At 37.7% G+C, this 16,424-nt stretch overlaps 1 protein-coding gene across 5 annotated transcripts in view; it reads left to right on the top strand.

Annotated features, from left to right (window-relative positions):
- The window catches only part of ERCC6L2 (ERCC excision repair 6 like 2), a 113,833-nt gene that overhangs the window by 33,232 nt on the left and 64,177 nt on the right, over positions 1 to 16,424 (top strand). For 3 of the 5 annotated variants that reach the window (XM_072414984.1, XM_072414985.1, XM_072414983.1), the window contains exons 4-7: positions 855 to 1,048; positions 4,074 to 4,235; positions 11,759 to 11,966; positions 13,084 to 13,224. In XM_072414984.1, coding sequence (XP_072271085.1) covers positions 855 to 1,048; positions 4,074 to 4,235; positions 11,759 to 11,966; positions 13,084 to 13,224 — 705 coding nt within the window. Of the gene's footprint in view, positions 1 to 854; positions 3,726 to 4,073; positions 4,236 to 11,758; positions 11,967 to 13,083; positions 13,225 to 16,424 lie in introns of those variants that run through there. The other 2 variants (XM_072414987.1, XM_072414986.1) reach the window with 2 other exon arrangements.

Genomic DNA, 16,424 nt, shown 5'->3' on the forward strand with positions numbered 1-16,424 from the left:
TTATGGTTTTTGTGTCTACTTAAGATGGACTTTGTCATGCTTTTTATTATGGGGTCAGTGCCTTGTTCAAGCAGACACTGATATTTTGTTACATTGTCATGTTACCTGTCCTCAGTTGTAACACATTTCTTGGACTTTTATTTCTAGTAAAGCTCCCATTGTACTTCTGGTCCGCGGAAAGGCTTTGTCAGTCCCAGTTGTGTAAATGTACTGAAATGGATTGGATTTTTTTTTGTTCTTTGATAATAGCAGCTAAGCACTGATTGCTGCTTTAAAACAAGTTAAACAAAAGAAGTTAAAACACAAATCTATGTTGGTAGTACTATAAACTGAATTTTACAGTCAAACTTGTTTTGGATTGCTATGGGAGGAATGTTTTATTGTAGTTAGCTTTTTAATTCAAATGGGAAAATGTTTTACAAATTCATATGTCTATTCTGTTTCTGTCAGTTCATATTAACAAATATATTTTGTGCTTAAACTATTAGTTTGAGAATGTTCTGCATGCTGAACACCCCAAATTAAGCAGATCATAAAGTGAACAAACTAAACAAACACATGTCAAGCAAAATAATTAGGGAATAGTGTAATTTTAATATAATCCTTCCCTTTATTTAATTACAGGGAAATTACTAATGATTTTACCAAAATATATACAAATACTGCATTTAGTGGTGCAAACCTGATCTTGGTTTGTACCTTTTTTTCATTTTAGGAGTTCAGGTCCCTAGACTTTAAAATTATTCTTTAGTTGCCGAGTTAGGATGGGTAACATGTTCATTTAATTTCCTTTGTTGAAAATATTTTTTTTTAAAACTGATCATTTATTAAATGTTACTTTTTTTTCTTTTCAGATTTTTATGATTGTGTCACCTTTATCTGTGCTTTACAACTGGAGGGATGAACTGGAGACATGGGGCTATTTCAAGGTAGCAATCATTCATGGGAATAAAAAAGATTTGCAGCTAGAACGACTTAAACAAGGAAAGTATGAAATTGCTTTGACTACATATGAAACTCTTCGTCTTTGCTTTGATCATTTAAACAGGTAAGTAAAGCAATCTTGCCAGAGGTTGGCCTGTGTCACTATATGTCACAAGATTATATTATGATACTGGCACGTGTTCTGTATACAGATATACTGCACTTTGCCGTGGTCATTATCTGCAAGAGGCCACAAAAAGGCCAGGATTTTCATGTATATTACTCATTGTAAACCAAACCTTACTAAATTTACTAATGACTAAGAGAAAAGCTAAAAACGTGTGTGGATTCTGGCTGTTAGAAATTGGAGTTAGACAGCCCTGAGCTAAAAATTCCCCTACATCTCATATAGGGAAATGTAAATTACACATATAAGCTTTATGGTAAACGGGAAGCTAACTAGTAAATTGCAGTTCGTACACTAAACAGTTTGCATTCATGGTTTGATTTTAACTCACAGATATTTCCTCATCCACTTTAGCAGCCTGTTATCATATCCCTGTTGCTCCCCCCTGGCTCCCAAGCTTTCTGATCCTTCAAACTTCTGTGTCCTTTTTTCCTGTACCCCTCCATTACTCTGTTTCCATCAACAGCTTTCTTGATTCCTTGACGTACCCTTCCCTTTCCCTAATCCCACTGTCCAAATCACTTTTTACAGAGCATGCAAGTGCCCATCTAGCTGGAATTTTGTCGAACTTTTTGTCAACTGTATGTGAATTTCAATCCTCTTCTCCCTTTCCTTTTCAATATATGTGTTTTCCTTACCTTGCACATACATAAAATGTTTTGTCTTTTTTTCTACTTAATTATTTTCCTTTTAACAAACATGGACAAATTTTGCTTGTCTAGCACACCTACTTCTTTCTTTTACCCACTACTAGAAATAATAAGACATAATATTTTTCTTTCTTTGTGTACTTTACGGCTTACTTAATGTTATGTCACAGATATATAATTTATGACAAATTATGTAAATATTTATGGGATAAATTTAATGTGTACAAAGAGAGATAGCACAGAGACTTGTAAGTAAATTTAAAGATGTTACTATTTAATAATAAAGACAGATAGTAAAACAATGCAGTAACAAAAAGTTAGGTATAACAAAAATACTTAGCTGCGGAAGTGAATTACATTCAGCCAAGGACTCCCCCAGTTTAATGGCTTAGCAGATGATCAAAAAACGTGTAGCATGCAATACGTTCTAGTTGAGACTACTCCATTAGGTGTGAAACAATGACCAGCGCTTGAGCAGTACTTACCAATGATCAATGATGCCAGTTAAAGGATGAGCTGCATTCCTCTAAGATGACCTTATAAGGTATACATATGCTAGTATATACTGTTGGTGAGACATTATTGATATTAAATAAAATTGTGCTAACCCAACACTAAACTCTATAAAAATTATTAAAATCAAAAGTTGCAAAATCTTTTTTTTTTTTTTTGTAATTCAGCACATGGTACAGTGCTCTCTTACAGTATCCATGGTAACAGGTCTGCTGACTGGAAGATTTCCCCTCACATTCTTCTGTATTGAAAATCACAGAATTCAAAATTTGCCTTTACTTTGTGTTCCAATAAAAATGGATACCAGGACAAATGAGATGAATGTTTCTATTTCCAAGATGTTTTTGCCGTAGATGCTATATATATTACTTTAATATTTTAGTGCTAATTAGCTACAATTAGTACTAACATTAGCTGCAAATTTTAGTTTGGAATAACTTGTTTGTGTCTGTTATAATATTTGCTGTTCTTTCTATATAAGCACTTTGATATTAACCTCCTGAGTGTTAAGCCCGAGTGTGGCTCGGGGTAAAAAAAAACCTGCTTAAAGCGGTAACCCTGAGCCACACTCAGGGTAGTTAAAAAAAATAAAGCCCTACCTGGTCCTATCTGCGTCCTCCAGTGTCCTGCCATCCTCAGGCTGTGTCTTCTTCCTTTGAACGGTCCCCCAGCCAGTGCGCTGGCGTTCCCCGGGAGTTCCTGGTGGTGTCAGTGCTTGTGTCGGTGCGTGCGGGAGCGCGGCGGGAAATTTAATACAAAATTACTGTTTTCAATTAATACAAATTATAATATATAATTTATATTTATACAGTTAGGTCCATAAATATTTGGACAGAGACAACTTTTTTCTAATTTTGGTTCTATATATTACCATATATATTATATAAATGCTACTGTACAGTTATATTACAGGTTTCAGTATTTTTGATTTATTTATGCACCCTTGTTTTAACAGATTTTTGTGTTTTTTATTTAATTTATTACATTTATTAAATATTGAACTTATTTTGGTGATTTATACCTAAGAATTACAGGCCTACAATGTAAACTTGTAATAATGCAAGTGTACAATAATTCACAAATAAATCCTTTAAGAATCTTTACCATGTAATGCAGACCAGAGAAAGGAATCTAACTTTTTATTTAGCAGCCTCTAGTTAGGAACATTACTTATGCTGTTGTCTGCAAATATAAATTGCCTTGAAAATTTACTTTTGTGCATGGCTGAAGTCAGGGCAGGCTAAAATCCTTTTCTTAATAGATACTGTGTCTGAAATCCTGTTCGAGGAGGTCAGGATTGATCAGATTTCAGAACACTGGAGGTGTTACATCAGCATAAGTTTTACAGTGTTTCTTGGCACATCGGATATAATTGATTGATGCCTCCTGGAGGTTGGAAAATCCAAGCGCTATATGACCGTGCAAGAATTCTTCATGGTCCACTGAATTTGGTGAGTTCCATTTTAACTTGGGAGGGTTGTGACTGGGGGCATTGTTTAAAACTTGTTAAAGATTTATCTGGAGATTTTTGCTTGCTGTGCAAATACATTATTTGATATAACATATTTAGGATTCTTTAAAGATCAGGCATTGTCTAGGACTCTTTAAGGGTTTATTTGTGACATATCGTACACTGTGTATATAATGTAATTAGGCAAAATATTATATTTTTAGTGCCACTGTCTTTATAATAAGTTATTGAAAAAATATTACACTTGGAAGTCAGCTGCATTGTTGAATTATTTTCGCAATTTGTGTGCAATTATATGAATTTTCATCATTTGTTTTTATTTCTGCAGCATAGAATGGTCAGCAGTCATTGTGGACGAAGCACATAGGATAAAAAATCCAAAAGCAAGAGGTACACAAGTCATGAAATCTTTAAGATGTAAAGTTCGTATTGGACTTACAGGAACCATATTGCAAAATAACATGGAAGAACTGTGGTGTGTTATGGACTGGTATGTACAATGTTTTTATTTGGTATTTAAACTCTTAATTATCTGCCTAAGTTCTACGTTCTGTGATGGGTACATTTGACTTCAAATATAATTTTTTATTGTCTATTTGAACAAATTTAAGGCAGAACTTAACACAGTAGATAGTCATCTGTCCCTGGTATGTTGTAGGCGCTTCTTCGCCTTTCTCTTCTGTATTCCGATCTTCATTGGCCAGACCTTGGATGACGTAACTAACATTTGTTAATTCAGTCCTGGTACCCACAAGGAAACCAGGATTGCTGGGTATCCATGGAAACAAACTAAAGTCCTTCTTGATTACTAGCCAGCTTGCACAGCTCAGATTCATTGTGCCACCTGATCCTAAAACCCTGACAATCTGCCACATGAAACAAAATTGGTTTTGGTGACATATTAGGTTAAGGATGTGACCAAGGCAAGCAAGTATTGTAATAAGGTCTGCTTATGAACAATTCAAATAGTAATCTGTGGGAAAAGCGGTTGTTGTGTGCTAATTGAGATTACAATCATTCCTAATAGGAGCATGCCCACTCTGTACCCTAGTATCCTTCTTAAAAGGTCATGTTCACCGTAGCATTTTTGTATATTTAAATGTTTTTTAGAGCTTCATGTTGTCACAGATAACAGGGAGGGGAGGGAAACAGAAAGGTTATACTCAGTACTAGGCCTCCAATGGCTAGGGAAAAGGGAATGTTCACCCCTTGCAGACACCCTAACCTAGCCCTAACTCCTAACAGTATGAGTATCCCCTGATGGTGGGAATACTCATACACAGGAACCTAGTCCCTACTAGCCCTGTATAGCCCTAGGAGTAGTGACTGGCTTGAGACTACTGGTTCCTTTCCTTATGAAAGACCCAGTGTATGAAGTGTGAGGCCAGACTAAATGGAGGAGCAGTAATGACCACCAGCTGCACCTGATACCAGGGGTGTGGTCATTACAAACAACAACACAGAAACAAGTAAAAACAAAGAGACTGTCAGATAACCTCACATGCAGCTTGTCTGACAGATCCTCTGACTTCAGTCACGGAAGGGACCGTGACGGTATCCCCCCTTCTACGGGTGGCCTCCGGACACCCAGGACCGACCTTATCCGGATTAGCCCTTTGGAAAGCTCTCACTAGACGACTAGCATTAACCTCGGTCGCTGGAACCCACATTTTCTCCTCCGGACCGTACCCCTTCCAGTGAACGAGATACTGGAGAGATCTGCGGAGAATTCGGGAGTCCCGTATCCTGGCAATCTGAAATTCTAGATTACCGTCCACCATGACAGGAGGGGGAGGCAAGGAAGACGGTTCCAAAGGCTCAACAAGTCTCTTCAACAGTGATTTGTGGAACACATTATGAATCTTTAATGCCTGTGGAAGTTCAAGACGAAAAGCAACTGGGTTAATAATGGCAGAGATCTTATATGGACCAATAAACCTTGGACCCAACTTCCAAGAAGGTACTTTCAACCTAATGTTTCTTGTGGACAGCCACACAGAATCACCCACTCTTAGGTCCGGACCACTCATACGTCTCTTGTCAGCCATACCTTTATACTTGTTGCCCATCTTTTTTAAATTATTTTGAATTTTTTGCCAAATAGATGATAAAGAAGAGGAACATCTTTCCTCTTCAAAAATGCCTGAAGTCTCAGTACCAGAAAATTTGCCAAATTGTGGATGAAACCCATATGCCCCAAAAAACGGCAACTTATCAGTGGACTCCTGCCTACGGTTATTTATGGCAAACTCGGCCAAAGACAAAAATGAAGACCACTCCTCCTGATTCTCTGAGACAAAACATCTCAAATAAGTCTCCAGATTCTGGTTAGTGCGTTCAGTCTGTCCATTCGACTGAGGATGGAAGGCCGAGGAGAAGGACAATTGTATCCCCAGACGAGTGCAGAACACCTTCCAGAATCCCCCTATCAGACACCACATCCGTGGGAATACCGTGTAGCTTCACGATGTTATCAACAAACACTTGAGCGAGGGTTTCAGCATTAGGTAGCCTTGCCAATGCAATAAAGTGTGACATCTTACTGAAGCGATCCACAATCACCAGAATCATGTTTTTTCCTGAGGAATTCGGCAAATCGGTGATAAAATCCATCGATAAATGAGTCCAAGGTCGGGATGGGATTGACAACGGAAGTAGGGATCCAGAAGGCCGAGTATGTGTCACCTTAGCACGAGCACAAGTACTACATGCTGACACATAGCCCTCAACACATTTACGCAACCCCGGCCACCAGAATCTACGAGAGATGAGATCAACCGTGGATTTGTTCCCAGGGTGTCCTGTAAGGACTGTACAGTGGTGTTTCTCGAACACCTTATGTCGTAATTCATAAGGAGCAAACAATTTCCCCAAAGGGCAAGAATCCGGTGCATCTCCCTGGGCCTCCAATACCTCTTCCTCAAGATCGGGATAGAGGGCGGATATTACTACCCCCTCAGACAATATCGGACCAGGATCTTCCGAATCACCCCCCCAGGAAAGCTACGTGACAAAGCGTCCGCCTTGACGTTTTTAACCCCAGGGCGATAGGTGACAAAGAAATTGAACCTGGTAAAAAACAACGACCATCTGGCCTGTCTTGGGTTCAGACGTTTAGCCGACTCCAAATATGCCAGATTTTTGTGATCGGTAATTACCGTAATAGGATGAATCGCTCCTTCCAACCAATGACGCCATTCCTCAAAAGCCAACTTAATGGCCAGCAACTCTCTATTACCTACATCATAATTTTTCTCCGCATTAGAGAGTTTTTTAGAGAAGAAAGCACATGGGCGCCATTTACTAGGTGAAGGACCCTGCGATAAGACTGCTACTACCCCTACTTCAGATGCGTCAACTTCCACAGTAAATGGTTGTGACACATCTGGTTGCACCAGTTTAGGAGCAGAAGCGAAATACTCTTTAACAGCTGAAAAGGCTTGTAATGCCGCATGTGACCAGACTGAGAAATCTGAGCCTTTCCTCGTCATGTCTGTTAAAGGTTTAGCCACAGTCGAGTAATTCAAAATAAATTTACGGTAGTAATTGGTGAACCCCAAAAATCGCATAAGTGCTTTCGGATTTTCGGGTCGATCCCAGTCCAACACCACACGGACTTTTTCAGGATCCATACGAAAACCTGAAGATGAGATTACGTAACCCAGGATCTGAACCTCTGGAACTGCAAAAACACATTTCTCCATCTTTGCATACAATTTATTCTCTCTAAGGATCTGTAACACTTGCTTCACGTGATCCTGATGAGTCGCCATGTCTGGAGAATAAATTAGTATATCATCCAGATACACCACATCAAACCTGCCCACCAGATGATGAAAGATGTCATTAATGAAATATTGAAAAACCGCAGGAGCATTGGTTAACCCAAAAGGCATGACCAAATTCTCAAAATGACCCTCAGGGGTATTAAAGGCCGGATTCCATTCATCCCCTTCTCTGATTCTTACCAGAATATACGCCCCTCTCAAATCCAATTTAGAGAACAACTTGGTGCCGACAATCTGATTGAACAAATCTGGAATTAAAGGAAGAGGGTAAGGGTCACGGACAGTAATACAGTTAAGCTCACGGAAGTCTAAACATGACCTAAGAGTTCCGTCCTTTTTCTTAACAAAGAAAAACCCGGCGGCTACTGGAGATTTGGATGGTCTAATATGACCTTTAGCCAAACTCTCGGTGATATTCTCTCGCATGGCCGCTCTTTCGGGTTCGGAAAGATTATACAACGGAGACTTGGGCAGCTTAGCTCCAGGAATAAGGTTGATGGGGCAATCATATTCCCGATGTGGAGGTAACTCCTGATCTCCACTTTCAGAGAATACGTCAGAAAACTCAGAAATAAATGAAAGTAACACCTTAGTGGATACAACAGAAAGTGATGTGTTAAGACAGTTGTCTATGCAATATTCACTCCAATCAAGAATCTGTCTCGCTTGCCAATCAATAGTGGGATTATGTTTGCTTAACCATGGTAACCCTAGCACCAACAGAGCAGGCAGACCCTCCAACACAAAGCACGAGATGGATTCTTGATGAAAATCACCCACTTTTAAACGAATGTCCTGCACCATTTGTGTCAAACATTTCTGCGTGAGAGGAGCATTATCAATTGCAAACACTGAGATATTTTTGTCTAGTGCACTAGTTGTTAACCCATGTATACGGCCGAACTGACCATCGATTAAGTTAACCCCTGCCCCGCTGTCAATAAACACTTCAATTCCCACCGTTTTGGAGTCTAGCGCCACCTCAGCAGACAGGAGAAATCGAGTACTACCGGTAAATGACAAAAGTAAATTCTCTGATTCCCCACACAGACCACCCAGTGAAGGATGAGGGTTAAGCACACCCCTTTTTTTTGTTTGTTTTCACCTTGGAGCTGAACAATAGGGCAGACATTGACAAAATGTCCCCGTTTCTACAGAAAAAACAGAATCCATTCTTATGCCTAAAGTTCTTTTTCCCAGGTCCAGAGGTAGCTCCCCCCAACTGCATTGGTTCGTCACCAGACATGACCTCAAGCGTCTCTCCACCCAACGTGTCAGGGGAGGGCGCCATTTTATAGGATTGTATGTCCTGAGATTGAGGAACTTTTGATCTCTTTCTCAGGCGTCTATCCATACGTACAGCAAGGGACATAGCCGCTTCCAATGACCCAGGATTTTCGTGAAACACCAATGCGTCCTTCAGGCTCTCAGATAGCCCATGACAGAATTGAGGGAGGGAAACAGGTTATACTAGGCCTCCAATTGCTAGGGAAAAGGGAATGGTCACCCCTTGCAGACACCCTAACCTAGCTCTAACTCCTAACAGTATGAGTATCCCCTGATGGTGGGAATACTCATACACAGGAACCTAGGCCCTACTAGCCCTGTATAGCCCTAGGAGTAGTGACTGGCTTGAGACTACTGGTTCCTTCCCTTATGAAAGACCCAGTGTCTCCCTGAGGCCTAGTAAACAACAAAACACCAAAAGTAATTCAACTTATCCTAATAGCAGATATATAAGCAGGAACTCAGGATGGCACAACACACCAGCTCTTCACATCCCAGCAGTGAATATCAACCGCATAGCATGAAGTGTGAGGCCAGATTAAATGGAGGAGCAGTAATGACCACCAGCTGCACCTGATACAAGGGGTGTGGTCATTACAAACAACAACACAGAAACAAGTAAAAACAAAGAGACTGTCAGATAATCTTACATGCAGCTTGTCTGACAGATCCTCTAACTTCAGTCACGGAAGGGACCGTAACACATGTATTGTGTGTGTGTGTGTGTGTGTGTGTGTGTGTGTGTGTGTGTATACATACATGCATATATATATTACAAACTACTTAGTATTGCTTACCACACCACAGTACTTTTTCATATTGTCCCTGTCTGGATCATTCATTGTCCTAATGACAGTAGCTAATTCTGCTTTCTCATTTTGTAAAAGATCTGCAATATAAAAAAATGCATTAAATAAATTTACTAGTATAACTTTTCGATCTGAATAAATCAAAAAAAAGAATTTCATGCCTAACAGAAAACGAGCAGTTTAGTTTTACAAATTTACGGTTTTAAAAACTACCAATAAAATAAAAACTTATACTGTAAGCTGTTTTTTTTTCTTGGCATAACCAAAGTGTAGGTATAGAAACAGTGCTGGTATTCTGCCTGCAGCAAAGTTCTCTGCTCAATAACTTTATCAGTTTTAAACACACGTCGTTTGACATTAATTGAAAGAGGTTAACCTCAATTGAAGTTCTGCCAAGCAAAAGAGTTCTCCTACTCTCGAGGGAGAAACTGAAGATTGATTGAGGTGGATTCGTTATGATTTTTCAGCATCCTCTATGGTCTATAAGTTGGCTTTGTTTCATGTATGCCACATTCATCCTGTAAATAATCTTGAATTTAACAGGAAATGAACACTTGTATTCAAGTTAATATGTAGTGTATATTGTTTGTTTAATTACAGTTCTATCACTACAAAAAAAAGTTTTGCCTTAATTATTTAAAAAAAATATTTTTTTTTTTTCATTTTATAACCCGTATTACATGCTTTGTCTTTTTTAATGATTTTTTTTGCTTTTTTTGCTGATTTTGTTCATTTGTCATTTATTTTTGTTTTTTTGTTGAACTTTTTTTTTTTTTTACAAACTTTATTTACACTACATGACTAGAAGCTGAAAATTGTATCTTCTTTTTTGTTACTTTATTCAAAGAGTGTAAACTTTAAAACTCCTAGAAGACTGTATACTGAATGATTGATGTATTTTATGTTTGTTAAGTAAACCTACCATGGGAAAACGCAAACGGGACCTTCTCTTCACCTTGACGCGGGACCTTCTCTTCAGAATAATTGTTGCGTAACCGTCATGATGATTGTTTGGATTTAATGGGCCTGATTTAATAAAGTTCTCCAAAGCTTGAGAAGATACACTTTCGTCAGTGAAGCTGGGTGATCCAGCAAACCTGGAATTGATTTCATCAAAGTAATTTGCTATTTACTAGCAAATGTTTTGAATCCTGGACCAGATCCATTCCAGGTTTGCTGGATCACCCAGCTTCACTGATGAAAGTGTATCTTCTCAAGCTTTGGAAGAACAAAATTGTTTATATTTACATAATCAAAGTGCAGTTTTGCATTTTAAATATAACTTTTTTGGCTACGTACATACGCTAGATTTTTGTTGTTGGAAATTATTTTTCATGATCATTTCCAACGACAAACAACTAAAAGATGAATTAATGAGCGCTGTACATACAACGTTGTTCTGTTCTATGGAGAGGGGAGGGGGGAACAAGCAAGCGGCACCCCACTGCACTCTCCTCCCTTCACTTCCATTGAGGTTGTTTTTCATTCGTGGGAATGACATGTCAGAACAGATCCATGAACAACTTTGGGACTGCCTCTGTACACACGTACGTTAGATTCTCATCCATAGATTACGATACGTCCGAGAATCATCTGACGTGTGTTCATAGCCCTAGTTTTAAAAGCATGGATGTGTCCAAACTTGATCTGAGCCTCAGAAAATAAACTATTTGTTGTCTGTTCCTGGCCTGTTTGAGCATAGCTGAAAAAGGTTTATTGGTCTTTGTGGAGTGGAGTTTTTCTTTTTAATTTCTAATTAATTTTTTGCAATGACATTCTGAGAAAGAGTGGTCACATACTGGCCCTATTTTTTTCTGTTGTCTGACCATAGAGCTACAAGATCCCCATGTTTATTTGTTTATTTTTTTTAAAGGCATGTTTTTTTCACATTAGACATTTAGATTGTTTTGTGTGGTCACAAATGCTAATACTGCTTCAATGGTTTTCTGTTTTACCTACTTACAATTGATACTACTGATGTTACTAAGTGCAATGGCATAGCAGTAGCAAAATGCTTGGATATGTGTATTTGCAGTAAGTTTTTCAATGAAAAAACAACGCATTATTGAAATTAGGTGACTTTAGGGTTGCAACTTAAATGTACCCTGCATAATTTTCGTCTTTCATAGGGCTGTACCTGGATGTTTGGGAAGCAAAAATCAATTCAAGGAAGAAGTTTCAATTCCAGTAGAACATGGACAACGCCACAATGCAACAAAACGAGAGTTAGCCACTGGAAGAAAGGTCATGCAGAAGCTGGCAGCTAAAATGTCATCATTGTTCCTAAGACGTACTAAAAGTCTTATACGTAACCAGTTACCAAAAAAGGAAGATCGGGTATATATGACATTTTTCTATGTATTTCATTAGGAAAGTGTTTTTTCGGGAATGGATCCAAGGTAAAAAAAAGTAGTCTAGAGATAAAGATACCAACTCAGGCTTTAAAGAAAGACCAAGACTAGCTATAAATCAGCACAAAATAATAACTATACATGAACTTCGATTTGGCTTAAATTGTTTTTAATAAAGCATACTGTGAGACTGTGCTAATTTTACTGTATACACACATGGTTCATATTGTAACTAGCAAGACAATTCCTTATGATTATGGTACACATTCAAATATGAATGAAAAGTAATATAGTACTTACAATTAGAAGCACGTGCAGAGAAATTCAAAAGCAATCAAAATCGTAGGTAAATGATGGGAAGACATCAAATCAGATGCTAGGAATCATTGATATTGGGTAAAAATTTATTAAAGTAAAGTAGAATAATGGCATAATGGGAAATGGGGTGGGGGAAGTTCAAGATTAATTATTACATGTATAAATATGTATGTATAGTACAATTATACATACATATTTGTACATGTAATAATTCATGTATAAATTCATGTTCATGTAAAGTATTGATAACCTTATTGATAACCTTATTATTAGTACCGTTGATTGCAAAGCTATTAGTAAATAGCACATGTACCCTAGAAAATTACCAACATTGTACTTGTATGACTTGCTATCACAATTTCATTTTTCAAAATTGTGAGATATTCATTTGTTCAATTTATGCATGTATGTAGACAGTCAACACATGAATTTTTCTCTGTACATAGTTGCACTCCGATGTCTACAAGTCCCCTGAGGAAGCCAATATAGGTGAAATGCATCGGGACACGACATTTACCTCTCCTTATACCCTATTTCTGTTTATTAAGGAATCATTGTCTAGTTTTCGCACTCACCACTGTATGTTGTTCAGTGGTAACAATTGAGATGATTTCATACATGTATACAATTGTGAAGTTTAACATTGTATATGTTTGATCCACTATTTGTTTTTTCATTTTATTGCTGCACCTCAAATACCCTGTCTATCGTAGTTTTAAATTAATGATGAAATTTTGTGTAGGCATAACAACTTTTGAAAGTTTTTTTTTTGCTTTTTGTTGCAGATTGTCTATTGTGCTTTATCAGAATTTCAGAAAGCAGTTTATCAAACAGTGCTTGAAACTAAGGATGTCGGCTTGGTTCTTCGAGGAGGCGAGAAATGCAGTTGTGGCAGTAGACGGAAAAGGAGAGGATGTTGTTATAGGGTAAAGAATAATGTTCCTGCTATATGACAATATATTATACATTGTGCAACCATACATTGTGCAATCATTATTATTATTATTATTATTATTATTATTAATAATAATAATAATAATAATAATAATAATAAACAGGATTTATATAGCACCAACATATTACGCAGCACTGTACATTAAATAGGAGTTGCACATGACAGACTAATACAGACGGTGATACAGGAGGAGAGGACCCTGCCCCAAAGAGCTTACAATCTAGTAGACATAGCTCTGGGCAATCCAAAATAAGCCTGTGATGCTTAAGCAGAAGTGACCCTAAATTAAAAAAACATCTATATTGAATATAAAGATACAGGCAGCTCAGTTTGTGTGAAAATGTTAAATGTTTCTCATAAAAATCTCAAATATTTAGTATCCTCCTTGTTTTTTCTCCTTGTTTTTTTTAATGAATTGCAGCTTAGCTGAGGTGTTGGCGGCTCATGTTTGTCTGTAGCTCCTTATCTGTTTAAGTTATGAAAATATGGTGTTATACTTAATATATTATTAGCCCAGGTTTCCTGCAGTTGCACTTTATCATAGCAGTTGTTTTTGCTTCTTTACTATTTTAGGAGAAATATATGGTAGCAACAGTTTGTCCAGTATATCTTGGTTTTGAATTCTTCTGCATTTTTTCAATTTTGGTGGCTTAGATTAGTCTTTAAATAGGTAATGAGATCTACTTAGTAATCCTTCTGTGCCTACTTCTCAAGCTCTGAACAAAAGTCTCATTTACTTCTTGTACCTGGGCTCCCCACTTATTTATTTGTTCTTCAATATAGAGAAGCCATGGGAATGTTACCACATCATTTGGCTTTGTAATGGCTGCGCCATTTTGATATACGTCCTCAGAGATACCTGCTAGAAGCTTGTTCATGCATATGTATATAATGCACAGAATAACTCATATTAAAGTTGAAAATTGCAGCGGCAGCAGAAAGTGCCAATGAATAAGGCATTATATTTACCCTTTTACAAAAAGTAATGCATTCCTTTCTGGGAAAACCTGACACTTTCTTCACATTTAAGCCCCCTGTCTGTGTAAAATAAGGCTAGTATTTGTGACAAAGCTGTGACCTTAGTTTATGTGTCTGCTTTCCTAAGTAGAGAGACAAAAAAGCATACCCAAAAGTCTTCTGGAAACATTAAAGTCATGTCTTGGTAAAGACTGTTAAACTGTCTCTATTGATGTAACGACTTTGTGATATATGGGCCCTATGGTTTTTGGCAGTTTGGAATATTAAACTCATTTAGCCCTAACTAAGGAAACATGCAGTTATCTGATGTCATTATAACCATTTGAGCAACTTACAAGAAATGTTGTTTAAAGCTCTGCATCACCCTATGAAATTGCACCAAACATGTGGACAGTGCTGTAGGAGAACTCTGTTTAAAATGTTTTTTTTTAGCTAGGTTTTGGGTAAAATGAATCATGGTGTGATCCTCTACAAAGTCTTAAGTTGACTGTTGCCATTGTATATACAATTAGGTCCATAAATATTTAGACAGACAACTTTTTTCTAATTTTGGTTCTGTACATTACCACAATTAATTTTAAATGAAACAACTCAGATGCATTTGAATTGCAGACTTTCAGCTTTATTTCAGTGGGTTGAACAAAATATTTGCATAAAAATGTGAGGAACTAAAACAGTTTTTTTACACAATTAATTCATTTTAGGGGCTCAACATTAATTGGACAAATTAAAAAGCTGAAAATAAAATAATCATTTCTAATACTTGGTTGAAAACCCTTTGCAGGCAATGACAGCCTGTAGTCTTGAACTCATGAACATCACCAGATGCTGGGTTTCCTCCTTTTTAATGCTCTGCCTCTTGCTTTGGCTGTATGTTTTGGGTCATTTTCCATCTGTATTATGAAACGCCTCCCAAGCAGTTTGACTGCATTTAGTTGGATTTGAGCAGACAGTATGTCTCTGAACACCTCAGAATTCATTCGGCTGCTTCTGTCCAGTGTCACATCATCGATAAAGACTAGTGTCCCAGTGCCACTGGCAGCCATGCACGCCTAAGCCATCACGCTGCCTCCTCCATGTTTTACAGATGATGTGGTGTGCTTTGGATCATGAGCTGTTCCACGCCTTCTCCATACTTTTTTTTTGGCTATCATTCGGGTAAAGGTTGATCTTGGTTTCATCAGTCCAAAGAATGATTTTCCAGAACTGTGCTAGCTTTTTTAGATGTTTTTGAGCAAAGTCCAATCTAGCCTTTCTATTCTTGGGGCTTATGAGTGGCTTGCACCTTGCAGTGCACCCTCTGTATCTACTTTCATGCAGTCTTCTCTCTATGGTAGACTTGGATATCGATACGCCTACTTCCAGGAGAGTGTTGTTCACTTGGTTGGCTGTTGTAAAGGGGTTTTTCTTCACCATGGAAATGATTCTGCGATCATCCACCACTGTTGTCTTCCGTGGACGTCCAGGTCCTTTGGCGTTGCTGATTTCACCAGTCCTTTGTTTCTTTCTCATGATGTACCAAACTGTAGATTTTGCCCCTCCTAATATTGTAGCAATTTCTCAGATTTTTTTTTTACTGTTTTTGCAGCTTAAGGATGGCTTGTTTCACCTGCATGGAGAGTTCTTTGACCGCTCCTTTGAATGTTGTCTGTTCACAACAAAATCTTGCACATACAAGCACCCCCCTCAAATCAACTCCAGACCTTTTATCTGCTTAATTGATAATGACATAATGAAGGAATTGCCCACACTAGCCCATGAAATACCCTTTGAGTCAATTGTCCAATTACTTTCGGGCCCCTGAAATGAAGTGATTGTGTTAAAAAAAGGCTTTAGTTCTTCACATTTTTATGTAATCTTTTTGTTCAACCCACTGAAATAAAGCTGAAAGTCTGCAGTTCAACTGCATCTGAGTTGTTTCATTTAAAAATTTATTGTAATAATGTACAGAACCAAAATGAGAAAAAGTTGTCTCTGTCCAAATATTTATGGACCTAACTGTATAGCTGTCTTCTTTATAGGGAGTATTGCGCTTTTTTCTGTGTAACATAATTCATTTTGAAACACAGTAAAGCTTTATTAAAATAAAAGGTAAGGTAAGTTGAAAAACAATTTAATAAAATCTTTGTTTACCCCTTTCACTACCACTGAAGAGGCTTCATGGAAGGGAGTTTGGCAAACCCAACTGTCTTG

Source organism: Pyxicephalus adspersus, chromosome 6, assembly GCF_032062135.1.
Source record: "Pyxicephalus adspersus chromosome 6, UCB_Pads_2.0, whole genome shotgun sequence".
NCBI classification, from domain to species: Eukaryota; Metazoa; Chordata; class Amphibia; order Anura; family Pyxicephalidae; genus Pyxicephalus; species Pyxicephalus adspersus.